This window comes from Aspergillus lucknowensis (assembly GCF_044049455.1).
Source record: "Aspergillus lucknowensis strain CBS 449.75 chromosome Unknown BJX67scaffold_24, whole genome shotgun sequence".
NCBI classification, from domain to species: Eukaryota; Fungi; Ascomycota; class Eurotiomycetes; order Eurotiales; family Aspergillaceae; genus Aspergillus; species Aspergillus lucknowensis.
In genome coordinates, this window is record NW_027263568.1 from 1 (window position 1) to 19,908 (window position 19,908).

Consider the following 19,908-nt stretch of genomic DNA (forward strand, 5'->3'; position numbering starts at 1 on the left):
AGAAATACGTGAGAAGCAGCTTCAAAACCAGGCAAAACAACTTCAGAATGAGGAGAAAGAACTAGAGCTTATGGAACGTCGAGCAAAGATACATCAGAGAAATAGTGAAATATAAAGATTAATCAGTTAGATAGTAGTTGAAAAGCAGTTAATGCCTTTAATTACAAGTGTCAACAATGTGTAAAGCCTAGCCGCCGGGTAATTAATACCTATAACAATTAGCGTCGGAAGCCGTAATATTGGTCAGGTGATGCGCTAGCGCGGCGTCCCACCTTTAGAACGGTGCCACCTGACCTGTAACCTGCAGAACTCCTCCCATTGCCTCGTTAACGAGATGGCCAGGCAAGACAAGATGCTACAAGACCTTCCCCCCGAACTCATAACCGAGATCTTCCTATCCGTGAGTACTCAAACCAACCTAATCCCCTTGTTTCCCTTGCTAACCCAGTCACAGCTCGAAAAGCCCGACCTAGCGGGAGTAAGACTCGCTTCAAAGCAACTCGAGGCTTTTGCGACACCATTACTCTTTAGAGATCTTTCAATCCATATAAATGATAAGGACCTGGTGCATATTCCCATCCAGCGCGTTCTGAAATTGAGTTTTGGCAGCCAGCGCAATCTTCTTCATCTTGTTAGGAGAATTGAGTTTAAAACGTACTTTCGGGCTAATTATACAAGACGATGTCCGCATCATCCTCAAGTTAGAGGGGTGGAAGAGGAGAGTGATGATGATGATGCCTGGGACAATAAGGGTGAAGATACAGAGGGGGAAGAGGAGAGTCGAGGAAAGTCAAGAAAGACGTGCGAAGAAGACGAGTTTGTAGACGATGACAGCGACAGTGTGGAGACAAGATACCCGGATGACGATCTCCTTGAGCCATACGAGATGACGGACACAGAGAAGCGCGACGTCGACATGTATATCCCCTGGGAGTACGACATCGAGAATCCAGTCAGGTTCACCCAAATCAAGAACCGGGTTATGGCGATGTTGATACGCTGCCGAGAAGGTTCTTTAACCGAGTTCAAGTACCGCTTACACTTTTCTTAGGTCCTGTATCTGTATAGTACGGCAAGATACTAATAAGATGTTTAGTTGGGACCTCGGCATATGCTGTCCTGGGCCAGTTTTGAGTGATGACGGAATCCTTCCTCGGCGACAAAAAAACCTCGAGACAATACGGATCATCAACGACTCCCGCTGTCATGGACATGACTACTGGCTTGCCGATTTCGCCAAACTCAAGCGTCTCACCTGGATACCGCTCACCTGGAGAAGCGACTTTGATGCCTTGGCTTTGGGCTTAGAAAAGTTCGCTCACCAACTTACACTTCTAGAGCTCGATATCTTCGAAAATGAGAGAAAGTGCGGAGGATACAGGCCAGAGTATTTCAAATCCGAAGAGGAACGCGACCGGCCAAATTATTTTGCTTGGGATATCATGGGCCTCTGTGTGAACCAGAAAAAATGCGTCTTTCATTTCCTGGAGCGGTTATACCTCTGTGGAATTCCATTCGACATGGCAGAGATGGAAATGGCGAACGCGTTCAACTGGAGCAGGCTTCAATCATTACATCTACGATTCTGCTCCGGATGGGGGGATTTCCTACAGCAAGTAATAGGATCTGGGCAGAGAATCCATCTTAAATCCCTAACGATGGAACCAGCCCCAGTCCTCGAATCCCCAGGAGAAGAAGTTGACGCAATCTGTTCATTTCTTCATGGCTTCACTGGGCTTCGTAACCTCTTCCTCTCTACAAATGAAGAATACGGTACGCTAGAGATCTGGAGAGCAGTTCTGAACCATAAAGACACACTGAAAATATTTGTGCATAATCAACGCGTCCCGGCGGACTTTTGGGCCGAAGAGGACGACCTCGACGGTTTACCTCCACTCGATCCACCTCAGCTACCGTTCACGACGCAGGAACTGGAAATGATGGAAGATGACCCGGCGACCAACCCCCTCTCTCAGCTGGATATAGAGTTTCTGGGACTTACTTTCCCTCCTTTTGAGTTGGTAAGTTAACACTCAGTATCGTGGTTCCTCACTCTTCTGGTTATGATGTAGTTCTCAGTCAATACTAATTGACTACCAATTTTCCTTACTGCCAGAAATGTCTATTGTTGCCCTTCACGAATAAGAATACCCTCAAACTCCTCCACATCCGGCAAGCTGGTGGCTACACGGACCAGTACGACAGCTGGGGCATTGATCCAAGCGATGATGTGCATCCCAGAGCTTCCCAGGACCTCGTAGATTTCGGTAACTGGGTCTTCGGGCCCAATGGCATCCCTTCACTTAAAGGATTGGCGTTTGGAGACTTTAGTTATGGGAATCGACATTGTCGTGATCGGTACTTGACGATGATTGAGTTGACCAACCCACCATTGGATGTGAGGTTTGCGGATGAGCTGGCGGCTTGTCCGCAAAATGAGTTGAATTCTTTGCATTCTTATCCATGGAGGTTTGAGTATGAGTGATAGATAGCATTGTGTATGGTTTATGTCGCGGCTTTTTTTATTATTAGGTGATAGTCTGCATATAAATAAGCAATACCAAGTTTGTGATAAGTATCACTGCAAGTTTTGTAGTCCCAAATTGGGGTCAAGTTACAATACCTTGTCAGATAATCCAGTCATCCACTACTAGCAAAGAAGTATATCAAGAAGCCTGCCAAGGTTTAGGGTCGAGTAAATAGAGATTTTATCTGGGGATACATCCAGCGGACCTAGAGAACACTAAAAGAAAAGGAGACAGCTGCTTGTTAGGGCAACGCCTAGCCTCGATGCTTTGAAGGCGTTTAAGCCGAGAGGCACCGCTTCGTCTATTGGTGTTTCAGTCGTCGTTGACGTCCTGGTTTTAGTTGTCGTACTGGATTCCTTCCTTGGTTGTTCACCAAGTCGAAACGCCAAACTCGCATAGCATAGCGCATCCTCCTCGGGCAATTGACCACGCTCGAGGTTGTCGATATATACACCCTTCGTTAGCGAGGCAGACGCATATGATGATATCGCGTTCTCGCGATCGGTTCTCAGATCCCACACTTCTCCTGGCAGTGAGATGATATACCAACCAACTTACCGAATCCAAGCCCGCCGTTCTACCCTTTAAAGAATATAAGATACTTACAAAGTACTTAAAAAGTACCTGTAAAGTAATTTAATAAATAATTCTAATAGTATTATTGCAGGTTTTAACAGGTTTAATTGTAAATATATATCTTAACTATATAAAATACTAGTCAGTTATAACAAAAAAAAATAGCTAATTTTGATACAGGCCAACAGAGGCCAATTTATCGCTCTTGCTGGTACCTCTGGTTGTGGAAAATCCACAATAATCGTGATACTGGAGCACTTCTACAACCCGACCACGGGCATACTTGCCATTGACTCCTTAGCCTTCTCGGACCTTAATCCAATCCTCTACCAAAATATTATTGCTCTTGTCTAGCAAGAACCAACCCTCTTTTAAGAGACAATCCGTGAAAATATTGCCCTTGGCATTTTTGATCGCGACACGCAACCCTTCTTCTTCCCAGAGAAAGAACTCAAATCAAACCCCATGTCCGACGATGCAATCGAATCGGCCCTTAGAGCTGCTAATGCTTGGGACTTTGTATCTTCCCTCCTAGAGGACATCTATACTCCCGCCAGTTTAGGAGGTATACAGCTTTCAGGTGGCCAGAGATAGTATATTGCCATTACACGGGCCCTTATCCAGAATCCAAAGATTTTTCTCCTTGACAAGGCAACTAGTGCCCTTAACATAAAGAGCAAGAAGATTGTCCAAGGGGCTCTGGAAGAGGCTGCAACGACAGGTAACTATATTACAGTTGCTGTTGCGTATTAGCTAAGTAAAATCAAGGACACAGACATCATTTGTGTCTTTTATGGTAGGTGAATAGCGGAAATAGATACTCATCAAGAACTCTTCCTGCGAGAGGAGACATGCCACAAGATGTGCGAGGCGCAGGCTTTAGATTAATCACTCCTCTCTAGCTACCTTGGTTACAGTAGCAGTGGCTCTCCTCTCCTCTGCTTTGTTGTACAGTATGAATCACACCACGAGATCTTTTACAACTGTTCGAGTATAGCAAACTGAAAACAACAGAATCGGACGCATAACGCTGCTCTGGCGCTGCCGTCATCCAAACCACCTTCAGCTGGACCCCCTTCCCCATCCTTCCAGGACGTAGTCGTCGGCAATAAGAGCAACAACGACCTGCTCCCTCATATCTCATGCGTGATATCCTCCGAGGGGTTTTCCGGGTGATTTGTAGGGAATAAACTCGGATAACTTGAGGAATTCATTCACAGGCTGTCCAATGGGGTATATAAAGCAAATGTAGAAAGGAAGCAGAGTAGAAAGAAAGCAGACGCTACCAGGGCCATAATCACCCTAATATAAAACACGCTCACTCCGGTGAGCCACCACTAAGTTTGCCAGAGGACCCGTAAAACAGATGATATACTCCCAGCAAAGCGGCAGGAGCCAGAACAGAATTATTGTCTGAGATAATCTGATGGTAGTATCTCCCACAGGCTGGCTACCAAGATACAGAAAAAACAGGGGAACATTAACACCTCTTTCCTTGGGAGTTCTAAAATCGTACAACCAGCTCTTGTAAATAATCAACTTGTCTTCCCAGAAGTGCGCTTGGAGGATTCGGGCTTGGAACCTGTTCATGCACGAAATAACCTGGACCTAACAGAACCTGGAGAAGCTTGTCAGGCGGCAGGTAAATGCATTCTTGGGAAAAGCCTTACTAGGATAACCTTGTGTTCCAGGAGGGTATAACCTGCCAGACGCTCGCGCATAAGACTAATAATGGCGAGAACCTCTGAACGCAGGAGCTCCTTGCATGCGGGCATGGAGTACTCCAGTATCACAGTCCTATGTGGCCGCGCGTTATCTTGGTGCCATGTATCTGCGAATCTGGCATGCTACGGGGTAAGGCATGTATCAGCTTTGCTATTATACCCTGTTAGCCTCATGTACTTCTGGTTTTGGATCTCCCTGCCAGGCGAGCTGATAGCCGTTGGTCAGTACATTGGGTCTCAGTCAGACGGGGAGGGGCAGACAGAGTACGATAATGCTTACCATTAAACCCACCCCAATAGCTCCTGCAGCGTATGACTCTTGTCCATAGATACAATCTCTCTCTCGTATATTCCAAATGCATGAATAAGTGTGTCAGCAACAACCTCGGCCTGGAGATGATCCTCACAAATACTACTTTTCTGGCGGGACTACAGATTTTTAACAGTCGAAATCCGCTTGCGCGTCTTACTGTCGCTCTAGTTAACTAGCATCTGGTCCAACGCACGTAGAGAGATCGGTTTGATGGATCCTCTGCGCTTTATGCATTCTGGCGAGGGATGGCTGGCTCCAATATATGTGGAGCTGCTGTGCGAAATCTCTCTTTACGTCGGGGAGGGTGAGTAGTCGAGCCTGTTGAATATAGGATCGAGGGGGTCTTGGATACCCTGGCACGCGCGCGGAGGTGATGCTGCTCTTCCCGGTCTGCGATTCTCTCCTGGCCACATCCTCGTGCAATCCTGGATACTGTTTTAACGAAGCATTCTACTACCGTGAATACTAACGTATTCATCAACATTCAGCCATACGGGCCTTATAATATTTTCATCGAGGACCATATGGTATAATGCGCAACCATCATCGTTGCCTTGACATTAATGGCAAGTTCTTGAATTCAAGCCCGCAACAATCCCACCCTTGAAACCCACAGCATGAACTCTCGCAAGTGGCTCATATCGTCTTTGTTGAACCTTATGAGAAGTTTTCCAAGGCTTGTACTTGAACTGTACTCACTTATTCCCTGTACATCCTGGATAGTGACAGCCATAGCGTGTACAAGCATCCAGAACTCGGGCGTGTGCTCCATGAAACCTGTACGTTTCCAGCATTCCCATGGCAACTGCCAACTGGAATTGGGATTTTGATTTGTCATACAGCGTTTCGTGTGTGACCTAGATTTGTCGATAGTTATTCAGACCTTGTCGAATGGACAGGATAGCAGCTTGCAGGGCGATTATGTTTCGGGCATGGAAAAGTAGGATGTGGAAAGCTAATCCAATTAGATACCAACTATTTCCTGCGAATTGGGATACGTACCACTAACTAGCATGAAGAAATTAAATTTTCCCAGCCTGGTGATGTATTCACGCTTAGTAGTGTTGAGGTTTCCGTGGTAGATTTGGGAAACTAGCAAGGTAATCAAACGCTTTGTAGCGGGCCTCAGGCTCTCTTGCTGGGAAAGGTACACGAAACAATCCCTCGCTATGGATGCCTGAAAGCAGCTCTCCGAGCAAACTGGGTCGAACTTGAGTTCTAATACTTACATTTTTGGGGGCGTGTTGTTCAAGATTACAAAAGCTATGTTGAGCAGGAAGGTATATAACAGGGTCCTAGGCTATAAAAATTGAAGTAGGACAGAAGAGCCTGGGGCTCATCATACCAATTAAACTCCTCCTTTGCGATGAATCGCTCCCAATCGTCACCCTCTGTCTTTAGCTCATGATGGCTTCCTGGTGCAAATCCAAGCTCTCAGGCAATCTGACAGAATTAGGACGGCCAATCGTGATATAATAAGATATTGGGGGCTTACGGAGGTCACTATGCTAAACCTCTCGCGACTTATCCTTCTCCCTAGTGGAGCCTACTGGTGCAGAGTCTGAACACCCAAAAGTCAATCAATAAAAACTTGGTAGTTTTACCATCTTTGAAAGCAAAAGTAATCACCTGGCGAATTCTCTTCTAGAAAAGACTAGGTAACAACAATCCTTCGTCTAGGTCCTGCAGGACGTGGGCAGGAAGCATGATATCTCCGAACCCTGCATCCCAATTTTTGAAGAACGGACCCAATGCATTATACTCTGCATCCTCAGTGTACCAGACACTCTGATTTACTTCGTTGGTTTCCGGGGTGTCTGAAGGCGCTTGGCTAGCTTGTGATTGATCGGGCCCTGTATTATCAATTAGAGGTTGATCAACAAGGATGGGTAAGATGAGGCGATAGGGAATGGAAAACCAAACATGAAAATCTTACCCTCCGCTTGTCTCGTGGTGTAACTTTGTCGGAGATCATGCAAAGCAACATAATAGTCTCTGGCGGACGGATGCACATCAACCATGCGGCCCAATGTCTGGAGACATTCCTTCCAGGAGCTCTCTTGTTGGTCTAATGTTATACCGCTGAGGTCTGCACCACTGGATTCGGCAAGCACAAGAACGATGCCAGCACTTATTAAATCTAAACAATCGGTTAAAATTATTCTCTATTCATCCGGAAGTGAAAAGAGCTTGGAATCACGAACAAAATACTCCATACCACCAGGCACCTGTTGCGTCTTCGGTCGTAGCTTTTGAAAGTGAATGGATGAGATCACACGCAGCTGTCACGCATCTTACAGCCACATTCTGTTGATACAGATTTGACCAGGAGCCCGACTGCGCTTGATCGGATTTTGAGATAGCGGCTGCGCAATACGTACTGAACGTGGGGCGATATAATAGCAACTTCAAGTGGAGGTATCTAGAGACAAAGTCAATATTTTTATCTGTACCCACGCTTGATTCTCAAATTACCTGGCATGGAGCACGTTAGATTGACGACGAAAAGTGCGGTCTGAGTTGGGGGGAGCTCGTGGTGTCCAGGAGAAGACAGACGGAAGAGAAGCCTCAAACCCTTCCAGTGCCTTGTCAATGGCCATGATGGCTTTGAAATCATTTTCGGGCACCGGTGAGGATTCCACTTCTTCTGGAATCTCCTGTTCGCCGTGATAAACTGTCAGGAGGATCTTCCACAGAATTCCAATGAGTTTCATATTTTGGTGCAGGAACTGATTGGTAGATGTGGTCCCCTCGGGCTGTCCAGTCCCTTGTCTGCTAGCAGAAAGGTGCTTATCATCGTCTGGTGAGGGTAATGGGACTCGCAAACAGTTCTGTGTCATGGGTGGACGTCCCATTGTCATGCTGATGAGTCTATGAAAAATCAGTCAATAGAAATGCAGAGAAGACACTGAACGGAGCCATACATGTCCATTTGCACACAGGCACACCATGCTCGCCATCGCAGCTCTTTCTCTAGAACACTCAGACCGTTGAACTGGCGATGGTTCTGTAGCCCAAGCCCGACGGCCATTCGATGTGCCATTCCAATCACATTCCAACACCTTCTGGAATGGGGCGTACATTGCAGATATATCGCCACTAGCAGAAGCGCTTGGACATGGGCCAGGCTTCCACTTTCGAGGATATCAATGTTCATCAAGCTCTTTATCCGTTCGTAATACAGTACGGAGGTATTTTGTTTATCATGAGGCTCCATATTGGAGAACTGGCAAGCAATGGCAAACATTGCGTTTAGCGCGCAATGGAACACAGGAACCGGACAGTTGAGACCACCGAGACCCACATCGGGCAGAGATTTCTCTGCAGCATTAGCCTGGTTCCCCCACATACTTTCATAAGTAGCCATGAAGCTCTCCTTATGTACCCATGGGTAGAATATGTGGTTGTTGGCGAAATAGATGTCCAATAGCCAGTCCGCTTGGCGCCTGAGTGGGAGCGAAAACTCGTCCGAGAGCATGGTGGCCATCGTCGTTGAGGGTGAAGCACCGGCGCAGAACTGAGAAGACGCGGATCGTAGACTGCTCGGTACAGCGGGTTGCCGCCCTGACGGAGGGGATTGCCGCCCGGGCGAACTCTGAGCGCACTGATGAATCAAGGACACAATTGACGACCGCCCATAGTACTCGTCGTGGCGGACCTCATCCGGTGTACTTTGGGGGGCTGTTCCCATAGCGCCGAGAGACATCGGCAGCGTGTTACTCGCAGGGGAGATGTGCTGTACTCCCAAATCCCGGCCGGGAGATGTGTCCTCTGCCTGACGGGGCGAATCGAATTGCTCCGGGATACCTCCTAAATCTTTGATATGGGCATGTAGTGAATCGATGTATCTAGAGTAGCCTTAGGGATTGATTCTGAGTCTGATAACAATATCGGGCACTCACGCTCTTTCTGACTGGTATTTGGCCGTGCCCGCAATCACTAGATACTTGCATAGCTGATGTGTAATTCCCCGCTTCTGGCAGGTACCACATCTCGGTCTTGCACCGTCACATCGTATCTTGCGCTCCCGGCAAGTTTGACACGCTAACGCAACGCGCCTTCGCTTTGCAGGTGATTCTTGAGGATGCGCCTGTATAGCCAATCAGAAAGAGAGTTAAGTATGCCCGTTGACCTTAAAAGACCAGAATATCCTGAGAGGGGCTCAGACGATCCACATACACTGTTACTAGGTGTTTGAACCATGTTCAACCATCCTAGGATGGACGGAATCTTCGCGGTGCAGTATCATATCTCGCGCGGGAAAGTCCCTTCTCTTTGTAAGAGCGGAGCAGCGGTTGACACTCGGGACTCGGGAATTACCCGAGCGCCACAAGTCGAAAGACTGCTCAGTGGGTCATACTAGTGCACCAATAGTATCAATAGGCTTGAACGCTTCAAAGCCCCTAATCTGGCAAATAATTCCGCTCCAAGCCACAAGAATTCCTTTACCCCGGATTTCCCGCAGTGCGGAGCAATTCCACTGTGGGTCTGCCAGCGCTCAGTCGTGCGCATTTCCTTCCGATTTACGGCACCTAAGACTTACCTTCAAAGGTAGTCCTTGTCTTGTCTCCTATCTTGTGTATATAGATAGCTAGGCCTTATTATCTCTAGCTCTAGAAGTAACAACCATATAACTCCAGCTCTAGATAGCCACGCGATCAAGAACAAATTTATAATAATATACAGCTCCGCTAGTATTAGTACTCGTAATATTAAATACCTGAACTTGGCAGTCTCCCAAGTCTATTACTCTTTCTCATACTCTAAACTCGATGGAGAGCGGAGATAGGACGTGGCTGTTCCAGATACTTTGGCACCGTTACCTCTTCGCGCGGCCATATCGACGTTTGTGGGAGACATGCATACGGAGGGAAGCAAGTTAGGCAAAGCGAATCACAGGCTACGGGAGACTCTCGGGCAGCGGAGACGTTCTAAATATCTCGGGTATTTCCCGACTCCCAAACCGCTCGGGAAACATGTCACTGAGCTTATTGAACCTTAACACAGGAAATTTGAACATTTCTTTCTATCAATCGGATTGCACGTCTGATCCTCCCTGACGTTATTCACCGGCAAACGGCACGAAGTTGGTGGTGTGAAACTCATAACATAACGTAATCGGCCCAAGCTCGATCGATATATGGTTGGGCTGGTACAGTCATGAGGATTATTTCTTAAACAAATTGCTCCTCCACTTCTTGCAGGAAACACTTTTGTTTTAGTTGTGACTTTTCTTCTCAAATCACCTATCACACACTTCCAATTCTTTATCCATGGCTCCCGTTCCATCCAGTGTGACTCCTCCGGCTGAAACCGAAATTGCGCAAGCCGCGGAAGACGCACCATCTCGAAGTCGGGAAGGGAACATGATACAGCAACACGGGGCGGAGATCCAGCCGCTGGTGTTTACAAAGCCTCCTCTGTTCACGGATAAGCACGAGGAGCGTGAATACCTGAAAGGACGCCTTGCCCTTGCCTTCCGCATCTTCGGTCGGAATGGCTATGACGAAGGTGTTGCCGGCCATATTACCTTGCGCGACCCGGTCAAACCAGATCATTTCTGGGTCAATCCTTTTGGAACCCCCTTCAGATACATCAAGAAGTCGGACCTCCTTCTGGTGGACCACGACGGCAACGTGATCGACGGTGGTAAAAACCGACTGTTAAATATCGCGGCCTACATGATCCACGCTGCCATCCACGCTGCTCGCCCGGACGTGATTTGCGCCGCTCACTGCCACTCCACCTACGGCCGCACATTCAGCACGCTCGGTCGGGAGATCGATATATCCACCCAAGACTCGTGCGTTTTTTACAAGGACCACGCGGTATACAAGTCATTTAAAGGCGTCGTGCTCGCGAGAGAAGAAGGCCACAATATTGCCCGCGCTCTTGGCTCAAAGAAGGCTGTTATTTTGCAGAACCATGGCTTACTGACTGTGGGCTCCACTGTGGAAGGCGCTATATTCAACTTTGTCACATTGGAGAATCTCTGTCGCACGCAGCTACTCGCAGATGCTGCCTGTGCGGGCCGGGGAGGCAAACCTATTCTTCTTGATGAGGAGGATGCCGAATTCACCTACAAGAGCCTAGGAAACCCGCACGCAGTATGGTTTTCTGGTCTTCCGTCGTTTGAGATAGCTGAGCGTGAGGCTGGCCCGGAAGTCTTTGAGTAGGCTGTGCTACGATTCACAACCTACGATTGTAGCCTGATGCCTGAAGTTGCCGCCGGATTTTTAACTATAGATCGATCTCTAGCTACCTCTCCTCCTATCCTTCTTCTTCTATCTCTCTCTTATGCTTCGTTGCGTCATTGAATGCTACGTCTTGTTGGTTTGATATCTTCTAGTGCCTGCGCGTAACATATTGGCCCAGAAATACGTACACTGAAGAGTGATATTCACTGCTCACAGTACTACTTGGAAAGCCGTATATAATCTGGGGATAGAATACACTCCAGTTACAGGTATTGAAAGGATATTCCGCACAAGCATAGCGGTTACCGGAAACCTACTTGGATGGGTCTTTGAGAATCGAAGAGGGGGGCAAGCAACAGGATATGCTTAAAAGTTGGGGAGACTATCAAATTTAGCCATATATACCACTGTACTTTCCAGATAACCTGCCATCTCAATAATTGCAATTATAGAAAGAACGGTTGGGTATATTTTCTCGGCTTTGTCTTTTAAGTGCGTGTTGCTAACGGTAGTTATTCAGCGCTGATTGAAGCTTGCATAATAGGCCCTTCATAATAGCGCCGTCCCTTCCAAAGCCAGTAAATCAGACTGGAGATCAAAACAACGCCAAATACCAAGCAGGCATAGTTCATGTTCACTGCCGTGACAGGCAGGTAGGGGGGGAAAGGCAGCCAGATGCATGTGGAAATCAGATATATGAGCGAAGCGAGGTTTGTTGAGAGGCCCATTCGCCCAAGTCTCCAAGGTCCATAAGTCAACATCTCCCGATAGAATAGACGGCGCCATACCATGAATGCAATCGGGATAAGATAGGACATTTGGAGGGCGAAAACAGCGAGGGAGATGATAGCATTAAACGCCGTGGTAGAGCCAATGTTTACGAACCCTAGGAGCGCGAGAAAGCCGGTCAATGTCACGACCGCCGCCCTCGGAATGCCAGTCTTGGAGTCAACGTTGGACAACTTTGACGAGAAAGGAAATGCTAAAACCGGGTTAGCGCGAGTCTTAGTAGACGCGAGAGGGAGGAACAGACCTTTATCGCGGGCCAGACAGGCTAGCATACGAGCTGACGATGCCATTAATGGAATAGTGGAAAGCCCGGCAACGGTGACGAGCACGCAGGTCATGGCGGTTCCAGCAGCCTTGCTGCTTGTGATATAGTTGAAAATCTTGATGATAGGATATCCAGTGGGCGTATTCAGTGCAGTGGTCAAGTCACCCATACAAAACAGGATCCCCATCAGGAAGGTGAATCCTAAAGCCCCGTTGATGGCGAGAGATCCTAACATACACCATGGCACTGCAGTTTCTGGAGTTTTCATCCCTTCGCAGAGGTGGATTGCTCCATCATATCCTAATTGGTCAGTGAGTGAGCATAAACTATGGTAGAAATCCAGTACTTACTTACCAGTCAAGACATAACAACTGGAGAGCATCCCAATGCACCATGCAACACCATCATTCGACCAACCCGAGTTGTTTTGGAAAGTAATGAAGACAAATGAAGCAGTGTGCCGTTCCGGGGCGACTACCCACATAACGATGAAAAGTACAATGAAGGCCAGCACATGGATCAATAGGGAGAAAGCCTCAACCAGAGTTATCACGCGCGGGCCCCAGACATTGATTCCCATTGAGGCCACGAGTAACCCCCAGTATATGAAGGTACCGTGCCATCGCTGGGGATTGTAAGACAGATCGTCAAGGGTAATAATCCCTTGAATCATTGTCGCAGAAAGGAAAGGCGCACTTGCTGTGAACGCGACCCAGCCAAAGGTGGCTACAGGGAAAGTCAGAAAACCAAGGAAGATAGGAGTAGCTGGGGAGGGAGTTTCTGAGTCTTACAAATCCATCCAGTGACCCAGCTTAGAAAGTATCGGCAATTGTTTGGGGCAAGTTTTGCGATGAAGTGGTATTGACCACCAGAAGTAGGCCACCTGCCACTACGATGAGCCAAGGAATCTCCTGTTTAAGCGAAGTCACTTACATAGATGTTAATTCACCCAGGGAGGCTGCTGTTGCCGTGGCTCCACAAAGAGCAACTATGAGTTCGATTAGTAAAATTGGGAAGCAGGTAATGCGAAAAAGAACGAGAGGGGTGATGGGCGCAATTGCAGCTGTTCCGAACTTACATAAAAATCCATATACCAGTGAGCTTGGCCCACCACTCATCAACCCAGATACCATTGTCCTGTTGCCCACTTAGCCAATGTCAGGCACAGAAGCCAGAAGAAAGAACGGAAAGAGGGCGTTCATTACGTCGATAAGGCCTCCCAGGTCGCCATAAGGATGGTGGCCATTGCCATAATCGTCAACGCGGAGAATGGTGGCTGTGTGAGACCAATTCGATCAGTGCCTTGGATTCATCGATGGCGATGCTAATTCATCTACCTTCGCTTGGCCAATCTCATGGCTTTCTCCCTTCTCGACATGAGCGTCGATGAAAGAAGGACAGGGAATAGGAATCTTTTCGGCGTCCATTTGTTCTGCCGACTGAAGGGGGAGCCGGGGGGATTGATGGCTGCACTGTAAAGTTGAATGCCTCCCCTGATATAAAGGTAGTCAACACCATATGACTGACTCCTATGGACAGGGGGTGGCAGTGTGCGTTTTGTAGCCTCTGGTGATGTCAGGCAAAAGACCGGCATCACATGGCAGGGGAAGGTGGCGTCCAATCTATGCCTTTCTCGACAACTGGATCCGGGGACCTCGCATAGAATCGAGGAACTCCCCAGGTTCCCCACACAATATCTAGAGGATCCATGGGTCTGAGACCAGAACCCCGCATGGAAGAACCAACCATTGGGAAGGAAACCATCGGCAATTTGCCGCATATGATAAGGAAAAAGCTTATACGAAATCGGCCAGGTCTGGAACCTAAATGGCCCCTTAGTTCTTGTACAAACATGGGTGAGACGGGAAACACCCGAAGAGAACAATATCAAGGTTCTTCTGGCCTATAGGCTTTCTACCCAGTATCGAATAAGGATGCACGGGCATCTCTGGAGGTTGATTCTATCCAAGCCTTTTTGCCCACCCAAACCACTACCCGCTTTGGGTGTGTCACGGTTTAATTGTAATAACAGTTTCTTTTAATGCTTTAGCAAAACTACACTACCATCTATTGCCCTGGTATTGTAGAAGATACTGTGGTTGGCTGGTTGGCACCTTTGGTAAGTCTTCCCACGCCCCGGCGAAGCTCGCGAAGTTACATCAACAACAGGACTAATTTGTCCAAGATGCTGTCGAAACCTCACACTGAGATGGTTCCTACAATATTCCTTCCGCTTCCTAGCACTTAGGAGGCAATATTTATGTGGCCCTGATAGCCTTCCGATTAGATGAATGGAATGGGCGGTGCTCGACGCGAACGATTACAATTTATGCTCTACGACCCTGATCTTAAATGGCAACGTAGCACTAACTAGACTATAGTTTGGCAGGCGCAATGGCGTATTTAACCGCTTTGACAGAGGTCCAGGACTCCAATGCGTCCTCTCCCATGTCCCGCCCAAATCCGCTTTCCTTGACACCGCCAAATGGCACGTTGCTGCTAAGCATAGCCCATGCATTAACAGTGACATGACCAGCATCCAGAGCCCTGGTTACGCGGTGCGTCCTGTTCACATCGTTCGAGAAGACGGCAGCACTGAGGCCGTATATAGAGTCGTTGGCCATACGAATGGCATCATCTTCTGTGTTAAAAGGTACGATACACTAGGCGGATCTCGTGATTAGCAATGAAGAAACCAACACAAGCCAGGGCGCCTAAGACGCGCATGTGAACTTACAGCGACGGGGCCAAAGATTTCCTCTCTCAGAATCGTCGCATCTTCAGGAACATCCACAAATGCGGTATCTTGTACAAAATAACCCTTCTTGCCAACACGCTCACCACCAAACAATAAGCGTGATCCGCATTGTCGTCCTTGCTCGATGTATGCAAGAACTTTCTCGTGCTGTGTACGACTAACAATGGGACCTTTAGTCGTGTTAGGGTCAAGGGGGTCTCCGAATACCACAGGAGAGTTTGCTGCGATATCCTTGTAGCGTCGGAGAAACTCGTCGTAGATTGACTTCTGCACATAGATCCGCGACCCAGCGGCACAGATCTGGCCGTTGTGAGTAGTAATGCCAATGCGCGTCCACAGGAGCGCATTCTCTAGGTCACAGTCCTCGAAAACAATCGAAGGACCCTTTCCACCGAGTTCCAGACTGACCCGTTTGAGATTCGTTGCCGCGGCTGCCTTTAGAATCTGGCGACCGGTGGCGGTAGAGCCAGTGAATGTGATCTTGCGCACGAGCATGTGCTCGGACAAGGCGCGGCCAGCGGAAGTGCCATCGCCAGGTATAATATTCACCACGCCCGCGGGAAACTGGGCTTCGCGAATAAGAGTGGCGAGCTTCTGTGCGTAGAGAGGGGACATCTCCGATGGTTTAATGATGAGTACATTCCCAGCCGCGAGGGCAGGGGCAAGTTTCCAGATCGTGATCATCCTGCAGTCATCCTGCATCAGTATTCCTGTCGTATATGTATGGAAACCTCGATCGTGCAGGGTAAGACATACAATGGCGTGTTCCAGGGGACAATGGCGGCACAAACCCCTAGAGGCTCCCGGTAGGTAAACGCCACACCGCCATCCATTTCTAATGTCTTGCCGTCAATCTTGTCGGTCCATCCAGCATAATAACGCAAAGTCGCTGCTGACTGAGGGATGCTCATTTGCATGCTGTCATTGTAGAGCAGGCCGGCGTCAACCGCCTCCAGCGACGCGAGCTCTTCTGCGTCACGCTCAATCAACTCTGCCAGGCGAAAAAGCAGCTTGGAACGGGTGGACGCCGCAGTATCTCTCCACATTTCGTAACCAAGAATGGCCGAGGAGACGGCCTTGTCCACATCCTCGGGGCCAGCAGCGGAGATTTTGCCGAGTGTTTCCCCAGTGGTGGGATTTTCAACGGTGAGGCTGTTGGTGGCAGGGATGAAAGCGTTATGGATGAAGAGACCGGTTGGCACTATTCTCTGTCAATACTTGGACTAGGTAAACAATGACATTGATCGTACCCTCTATTTGACGGCCGGCCACGCCAGTGACAGCGAGAATCGACATAACTGAGGTGAGTTGGGCAGACAGTTACAAGAAGGTGGAGAATGTTAGATGTATCGAGGCACTGCCAGCTCCCATAAATTGAGTAGTTGCTTGCCGCGAGTTATAATGTGAATTTGCACAATCGCGGCTAATTACCGAAGGAAAGCAACTGGGGCGGCATTCAGTTCCGCTTCCGCTCTCTGGAAATTCCATCAGCATAGACGACCCCCCAACGCACCCCCACGGTGACCAGCGACCGAATCGACCCCGTACTTCCCAGCTATTTAACAAAGCAACGTTTGCAGAACTCATATGCGCGATTGGAGTCATCCTAACGGCTCATTGTCCCCCACGATCCCCGAGATCCCATCATGCCTTTTCAAGTTAAGCCCAAGAGCGAAATCTACCGGGTCCCTAAATTCCAGGAGATCCCCAATGTGTTTATTTGTAAGTCATAATGGCTAATCGCTCGAGAGAGCCGCCAGGAGATTGCCATCTCGATGCTGACAATATCATTGGTAGTGGATTCCGTTGGCACGCAGGAGGGAAAGACTCCCAACCCTCTAACCGGGGCCTGGTTCCGCATGGAGAAGGGCCCTGAAGTGTCTCCTCCAACTTATGACTACAATGAAATTGGTATCATGGTCGATGGTACGCATTGATCATCTCTTTCCCCCGGGCTCTCTGGCTCACCCAATTCTTTGTGCCAGGCGAGATGGATTTCGTGGATGAGACGGGACAGAAGGCAACGGTGAAAGCTGGACAGGTGTTCTTCTTCCCCGCCGGCAGCACCATCACCTTTTCGTCGGCCAGTTATGGTATCGCGTGGAAGTGCCGCACAACGCCGATGGGAAAACTATAAGATGGAGCGAGCAACGGAAATAGACCTATGTCATGTGAATTACTAGTAACCGAGCCAAGGGTGACTGTAGCCAGATAACACAGGAATGACGAATTAGCTGTCAGATGGGCCGGATCTCCCCACATCCCATAGTTCCTCCGGATGTTACCCGAGGCGATGGGGACGGGATCCCTGGGAATTGGCGACCACGGACTGTCCACTTTTTGCCACTCGCGAACCAGATACGCGGAATTTACCCGCTCCGCTACCGCACAACACCCAGTGGAGGCACACCGATGGCACTGGGGACACGAGCGGGCCCCCGTATTTGAAGACGCCGAATTCGTCACCCGAGGGGCTTTGTCCTCAATCGCCAGAAGCTGACTTCGTCAGAGTCAGTTTCGGATAATCATGCACAATATGAGTCGCAGTACGGAAGGTTTTCTGTGGACAGCGCAGCAAACTACTGAAGGCCTGCCGACGGACGCCGTTCAGCAAAGCTCCAAGACCCTTCAATCGCAATATGATGTCGTCGTCATCGGTGCTGGATTCGCAGGCCTCATCGCAGCCCGCGATTTGAGCCGTCATCACAACCTCTGCGTGCTCCTATTAGAGGCACGGGACCGAATTGGAGGTCGTACCTGGACAGCCAAGGTCCTCGGCGAGGAATTAGAGATGGGCGGAACTTGGGTGCATTGGGACCAACCACACTTCTATGCCCAGCTCCAGCGATATGGCTTGCACCGGAACCTGAAGACATCGGCAGGTACATTGACCCCCGCCAGGTCCCTTTGGAAACCTGCGAGCGGCCCCGTCGAGGAAATAGGCATGGAAGAAAACGCCAAAGTGCTGGAAGAAGTTGCTCGGAAGTTCTTTACTATCGACGGACTCGATAGCCGTGCGCTGATGCCGTACCCGCATGATTCCCTCCGTCAGCCGGGCCCATGGAGAAAGTACGACCATATGAGCGTGAAAGACCGCCTGAACCTTCTTCCCGGTATCTCCCAGCGTGATAAGGACTGGTTTGAGTCGACGATCAACACCTTCGGCAGCGCGCCTGGGACAGAGATTGGCTTCGTGGACGCGCTCCGGTGGTATGCGTTGGGTGGCCACTCTATCGCCGCCCTTTTTGAGAAGGCCGCTATCTTCAAGCTCGGGAACGGAGGCATGACCTCCTTCGCACGAGCAATCTTTGACGATTTTAAGGGTGATCGGCTCTTCAATACCGTTGTTTCTGAAATAAACCACACGGCTACCGGCGTAACGATCAAAACTACGCTCGGACTCGCCGTAAAGGCCAGCGCGGTCGTTTCCACTATTCCACTGTAAGTCAATTTGGTCTTCTATGTGAGAGTGGCTCCTTATGCTGACAAGGCTGGTTCAGTAATTGCTTGGGCGATATTAAAATCAGCCCGCCCATCTCAACTCTCCGGCAATCGGCAATAGCCAAAGGACACATGAACAAGGGCACCAAAACTCATTTCAAGCTTCGAGAAACCCTCCCTGGGTTCTTTCATACCGCGAATGGATATGGGGAGTCTAGCTTTGCCTTCGCTTTCTCGGATCACAATGGTACTCAGTCTTCCGGCCTATCTGGCACGTGGTGCATCGGCTTTGGACTTAACGGGAAGCTTCCTGGCCCGACGGATAGCAAGCACATTGTGGAGAGGATCAATCGAGACATCATTCCCGGTACCACTGTTGATGCCTACGCAACCCATGATTGGGTACAAGATCCTTATGCCAAGGGTGTTTGGGCCTGCTGGGGCCCCCACAGTATCTCTACCTACCTTGAGGAGCTTCAGAAACCGCACGGACGTATTGTCTTTGCCAGCGCTGACTGGGCAGATGGATGGAGAGGTTTTGTAGATGGAGCGATTGAGCAAGGTCAAACTGCGGCTAAAACCATCGGAAACCTGCTGGAAAACCGGGATGCTACTCCCAAGTTGTAAGATTACCTGACTTCTGAAAAGAGCCGTGCTACCTACCTGGCATCCCTATGGCATCTATTTTCTACTTTGTTCATGGATATGCAGATTTTTGCAATTTTGCTTCGGTTTTAGCTTCTGCCTAGCTCTGGGGCAATAAATAAGTTTCACAAAGAAAGAGGGAACGATCGACTTAGTTCTCAGAAAGTGGTAGCTGGATATAGCAAGAGTAAGTAGTTTTATCAAAGTCTTTGCACTGCTTTGTATCTATAGAGGATAGGGTCGTCCTATCCCATGGGGTTAAATACAATACATCGGGTTCTTTCTTAAGTATGACCCTACTTGGTCCGTCGGAAGAATCCGCGAGGAATTACCGCGGTCCAAATCTCCATTGATTTTGTTCGGCCCCGGTTTCATATGACCAGCCGGTGGTGAATCCTGGAAGTTGTCTGAGATCTCCAAACGGAGAGTCGGTGTTCGTGATAGGCCCACTGGTGGTTGTACCGATTATACTACCTGGTAATTTCGTTTTATCTTCCTCGTATGTGAGTTTTATTTCATTGGAACGAATATCAGCGGGTATATGAATAAAGTCTTCCCATCGACATCAAAAAAGCCTGGATTAGGATTGCTACCACTGTGGGTGGCGTTAAATGCAACCCTTGACGGGTCTTATGGATCTTCAAAGAAGCTATGTTTTTGAATTGGTCTAGT

General features: G+C 48.8%; 7 protein-coding genes across 7 annotated transcripts; 4 read left to right on the forward strand and 3 right to left on the reverse strand.

Moving 5' to 3' along the window:
- The first annotated feature begins 324 nt into the window (after positions 1-324).
- Positions 325-2,552, forward strand: BJX67DRAFT_354930 (uncharacterized protein). Its single transcript, XM_071029256.1, has 4 exons — positions 325-400; positions 455-1,029; positions 1,097-2,021; positions 2,117-2,552. The coding sequence occupies exons 1-4, from the start codon at positions 335-337 to the stop codon at positions 2,483-2,485; spliced, it is 1,935 nt and encodes a 644-aa protein (XP_070885466.1). The 5' UTR covers positions 325-334; the 3' UTR covers positions 2,486-2,552.
- Positions 2,553-6,785: 4,233 nt separating this feature from the next.
- On the reverse strand, positions 6,786-9,344 carry BJX67DRAFT_372467 (uncharacterized protein; the record flags this gene model as incomplete). The annotated part of the gene is made up of 7 exons (XM_071031255.1): positions 6,786-6,994; positions 7,078-7,281; positions 7,346-7,563; positions 7,617-8,012; positions 8,066-8,989; positions 9,044-9,231; positions 9,321-9,344. 7 exons carry the CDS (start codon positions 9,342-9,344, stop codon positions 6,786-6,788), a joined length of 2,163 nt encoding a protein of 720 aa, XP_070885467.1.
- Positions 9,345-10,414: 1,070 nt separating this feature from the next.
- Positions 10,415-11,317, forward strand: BJX67DRAFT_388523 (class II aldolase/adducin N-terminal; the record flags this gene model as incomplete). The annotated part of the gene is made up of 1 exon (XM_071034372.1): positions 10,415-11,317. One exon carries the CDS (start codon positions 10,415-10,417, stop codon positions 11,315-11,317), a length of 903 nt encoding a protein of 300 aa, XP_070885468.1.
- A 467-nt stretch (positions 11,318-11,784) lies between these two features.
- BJX67DRAFT_129421 (putative GABA permease) lies at positions 11,785-13,915 on the reverse strand. The gene is made up of 8 exons (XM_071024517.1): positions 13,730-13,915; positions 13,598-13,668; positions 13,471-13,529; positions 13,326-13,380; positions 13,184-13,275; positions 12,747-13,118; positions 12,372-12,692; positions 11,785-12,320 (listed from the first exon to the last, which is right to left on the reverse strand). The coding sequence occupies exons 1-8, from the start codon at positions 13,817-13,819 to the stop codon at positions 11,851-11,853; spliced, it is 1,530 nt and encodes a 509-aa protein (XP_070885469.1). The 5' UTR covers positions 13,820-13,915; the 3' UTR covers positions 11,785-11,850.
- Positions 13,916-14,699: 784 nt separating this feature from the next.
- BJX67DRAFT_354942 (putative aldehyde dehydrogenase) lies at positions 14,700-16,521 on the reverse strand. The gene is made up of 4 exons (XM_071029257.1): positions 16,401-16,521; positions 15,907-16,351; positions 15,130-15,835; positions 14,700-15,055 (listed from the first exon to the last, which is right to left on the reverse strand). The coding sequence occupies exons 1-4, from the start codon at positions 16,444-16,446 to the stop codon at positions 14,768-14,770; spliced, it is 1,485 nt and encodes a 494-aa protein (XP_070885470.1). The 5' UTR covers positions 16,447-16,521; the 3' UTR covers positions 14,700-14,767.
- Positions 16,522-16,643: 122 nt separating this feature from the next.
- Positions 16,644-17,391, forward strand: BJX67DRAFT_354943 (uncharacterized protein). The gene is made up of 3 exons (XM_071029258.1): positions 16,644-16,872; positions 16,948-17,076; positions 17,136-17,391. The coding sequence occupies exons 1-3, from the start codon at positions 16,797-16,799 to the stop codon at positions 17,285-17,287; spliced, it is 357 nt and encodes a 118-aa protein (XP_070885471.1). The 5' UTR covers positions 16,644-16,796; the 3' UTR covers positions 17,288-17,391.
- Positions 17,392-17,587: 196 nt separating this feature from the next.
- On the forward strand, positions 17,588-19,601 carry BJX67DRAFT_354947 (uncharacterized protein). Its single transcript, XM_071029259.1, has 2 exons — positions 17,588-18,591; positions 18,651-19,601. The coding sequence occupies exons 1-2, from the start codon at positions 17,678-17,680 to the stop codon at positions 19,216-19,218; spliced, it is 1,482 nt and encodes a 493-aa protein (XP_070885472.1). The 5' UTR covers positions 17,588-17,677; the 3' UTR covers positions 19,219-19,601.
- Positions 19,602-19,908: the final 307 nt, after the last annotated feature.

Bases quoted from the DNA above. Each gene is read 5' to 3' on its own strand.
- BJX67DRAFT_129421 (XM_071024517.1), bottom strand. From the start codon at position 13,819: ATGGACGCCGAAAAGATTCCTATTCCCTGTCCTTCTTTCATCGACGCT. The intron at 13,669-13,729 runs GTAGATGAATTA...GGTCTCACACAG, and splicing joins ATGAGATTGGCCAAGCGAAG to CCACCATTCTCCGCGTTGAC. The intron at 12,693-12,746 runs GTAAGTAAGTAC...CTGACCAATTAG, and splicing joins CAGTTGTTATGTCTTGACTG to GATATGATGGAGCAATCCAC.
- BJX67DRAFT_354942 (XM_071029257.1), bottom strand. From the start codon at position 16,446: ATGTCGATTCTCGCTGTCACTGGCGTGGCCGGCCGTCAAATAGAGG. The intron at 16,352-16,400 runs GTACGATCAATG...GACAGAGAATAG, and splicing joins GGCCGGCCGTCAAATAGAGG to TGCCAACCGGTCTCTTCATC. The intron at 15,836-15,906 runs GTATGTCTTACC...GGATGACTGCAG, and splicing joins GTCCCCTGGAACACGCCATT to GATGATCACGATCTGGAAAC.
- BJX67DRAFT_354947 (XM_071029259.1), top strand. From the start codon at position 17,678: ATGCACAATATGAGTCGCAGTACGGAAGGTTTTCTGTGGACAGCGCAG. The intron at 18,592-18,650 runs GTAAGTCAATTT...AGGCTGGTTCAG, and splicing joins GTCGTTTCCACTATTCCACT to TAATTGCTTGGGCGATATTA.
- BJX67DRAFT_354943 (XM_071029258.1), top strand. From the start codon at position 16,797: ATGCCTTTTCAAGTTAAGCCCAAGAGCGAAATCTACCGGGTCCCTAAA. The intron at 16,873-16,947 runs GTAAGTCATAAT...TATCATTGGTAG, and splicing joins GATCCCCAATGTGTTTATTT to TGGATTCCGTTGGCACGCAG. The intron at 17,077-17,135 runs GTACGCATTGAT...TCTTTGTGCCAG, and splicing joins AATTGGTATCATGGTCGATG to GCGAGATGGATTTCGTGGAT.
- BJX67DRAFT_354930 (XM_071029256.1), top strand. From the start codon at position 335: ATGGCCAGGCAAGACAAGATGCTACAAGACCTTCCCCCCGAACTCATA. The intron at 1,030-1,096 runs GTACCGCTTACA...TAAGATGTTTAG, and splicing joins GGTTCTTTAACCGAGTTCAA to TTGGGACCTCGGCATATGCT. The intron at 2,022-2,116 runs GTAAGTTAACAC...CCTTACTGCCAG, and splicing joins CTTTCCCTCCTTTTGAGTTG to AAATGTCTATTGTTGCCCTT.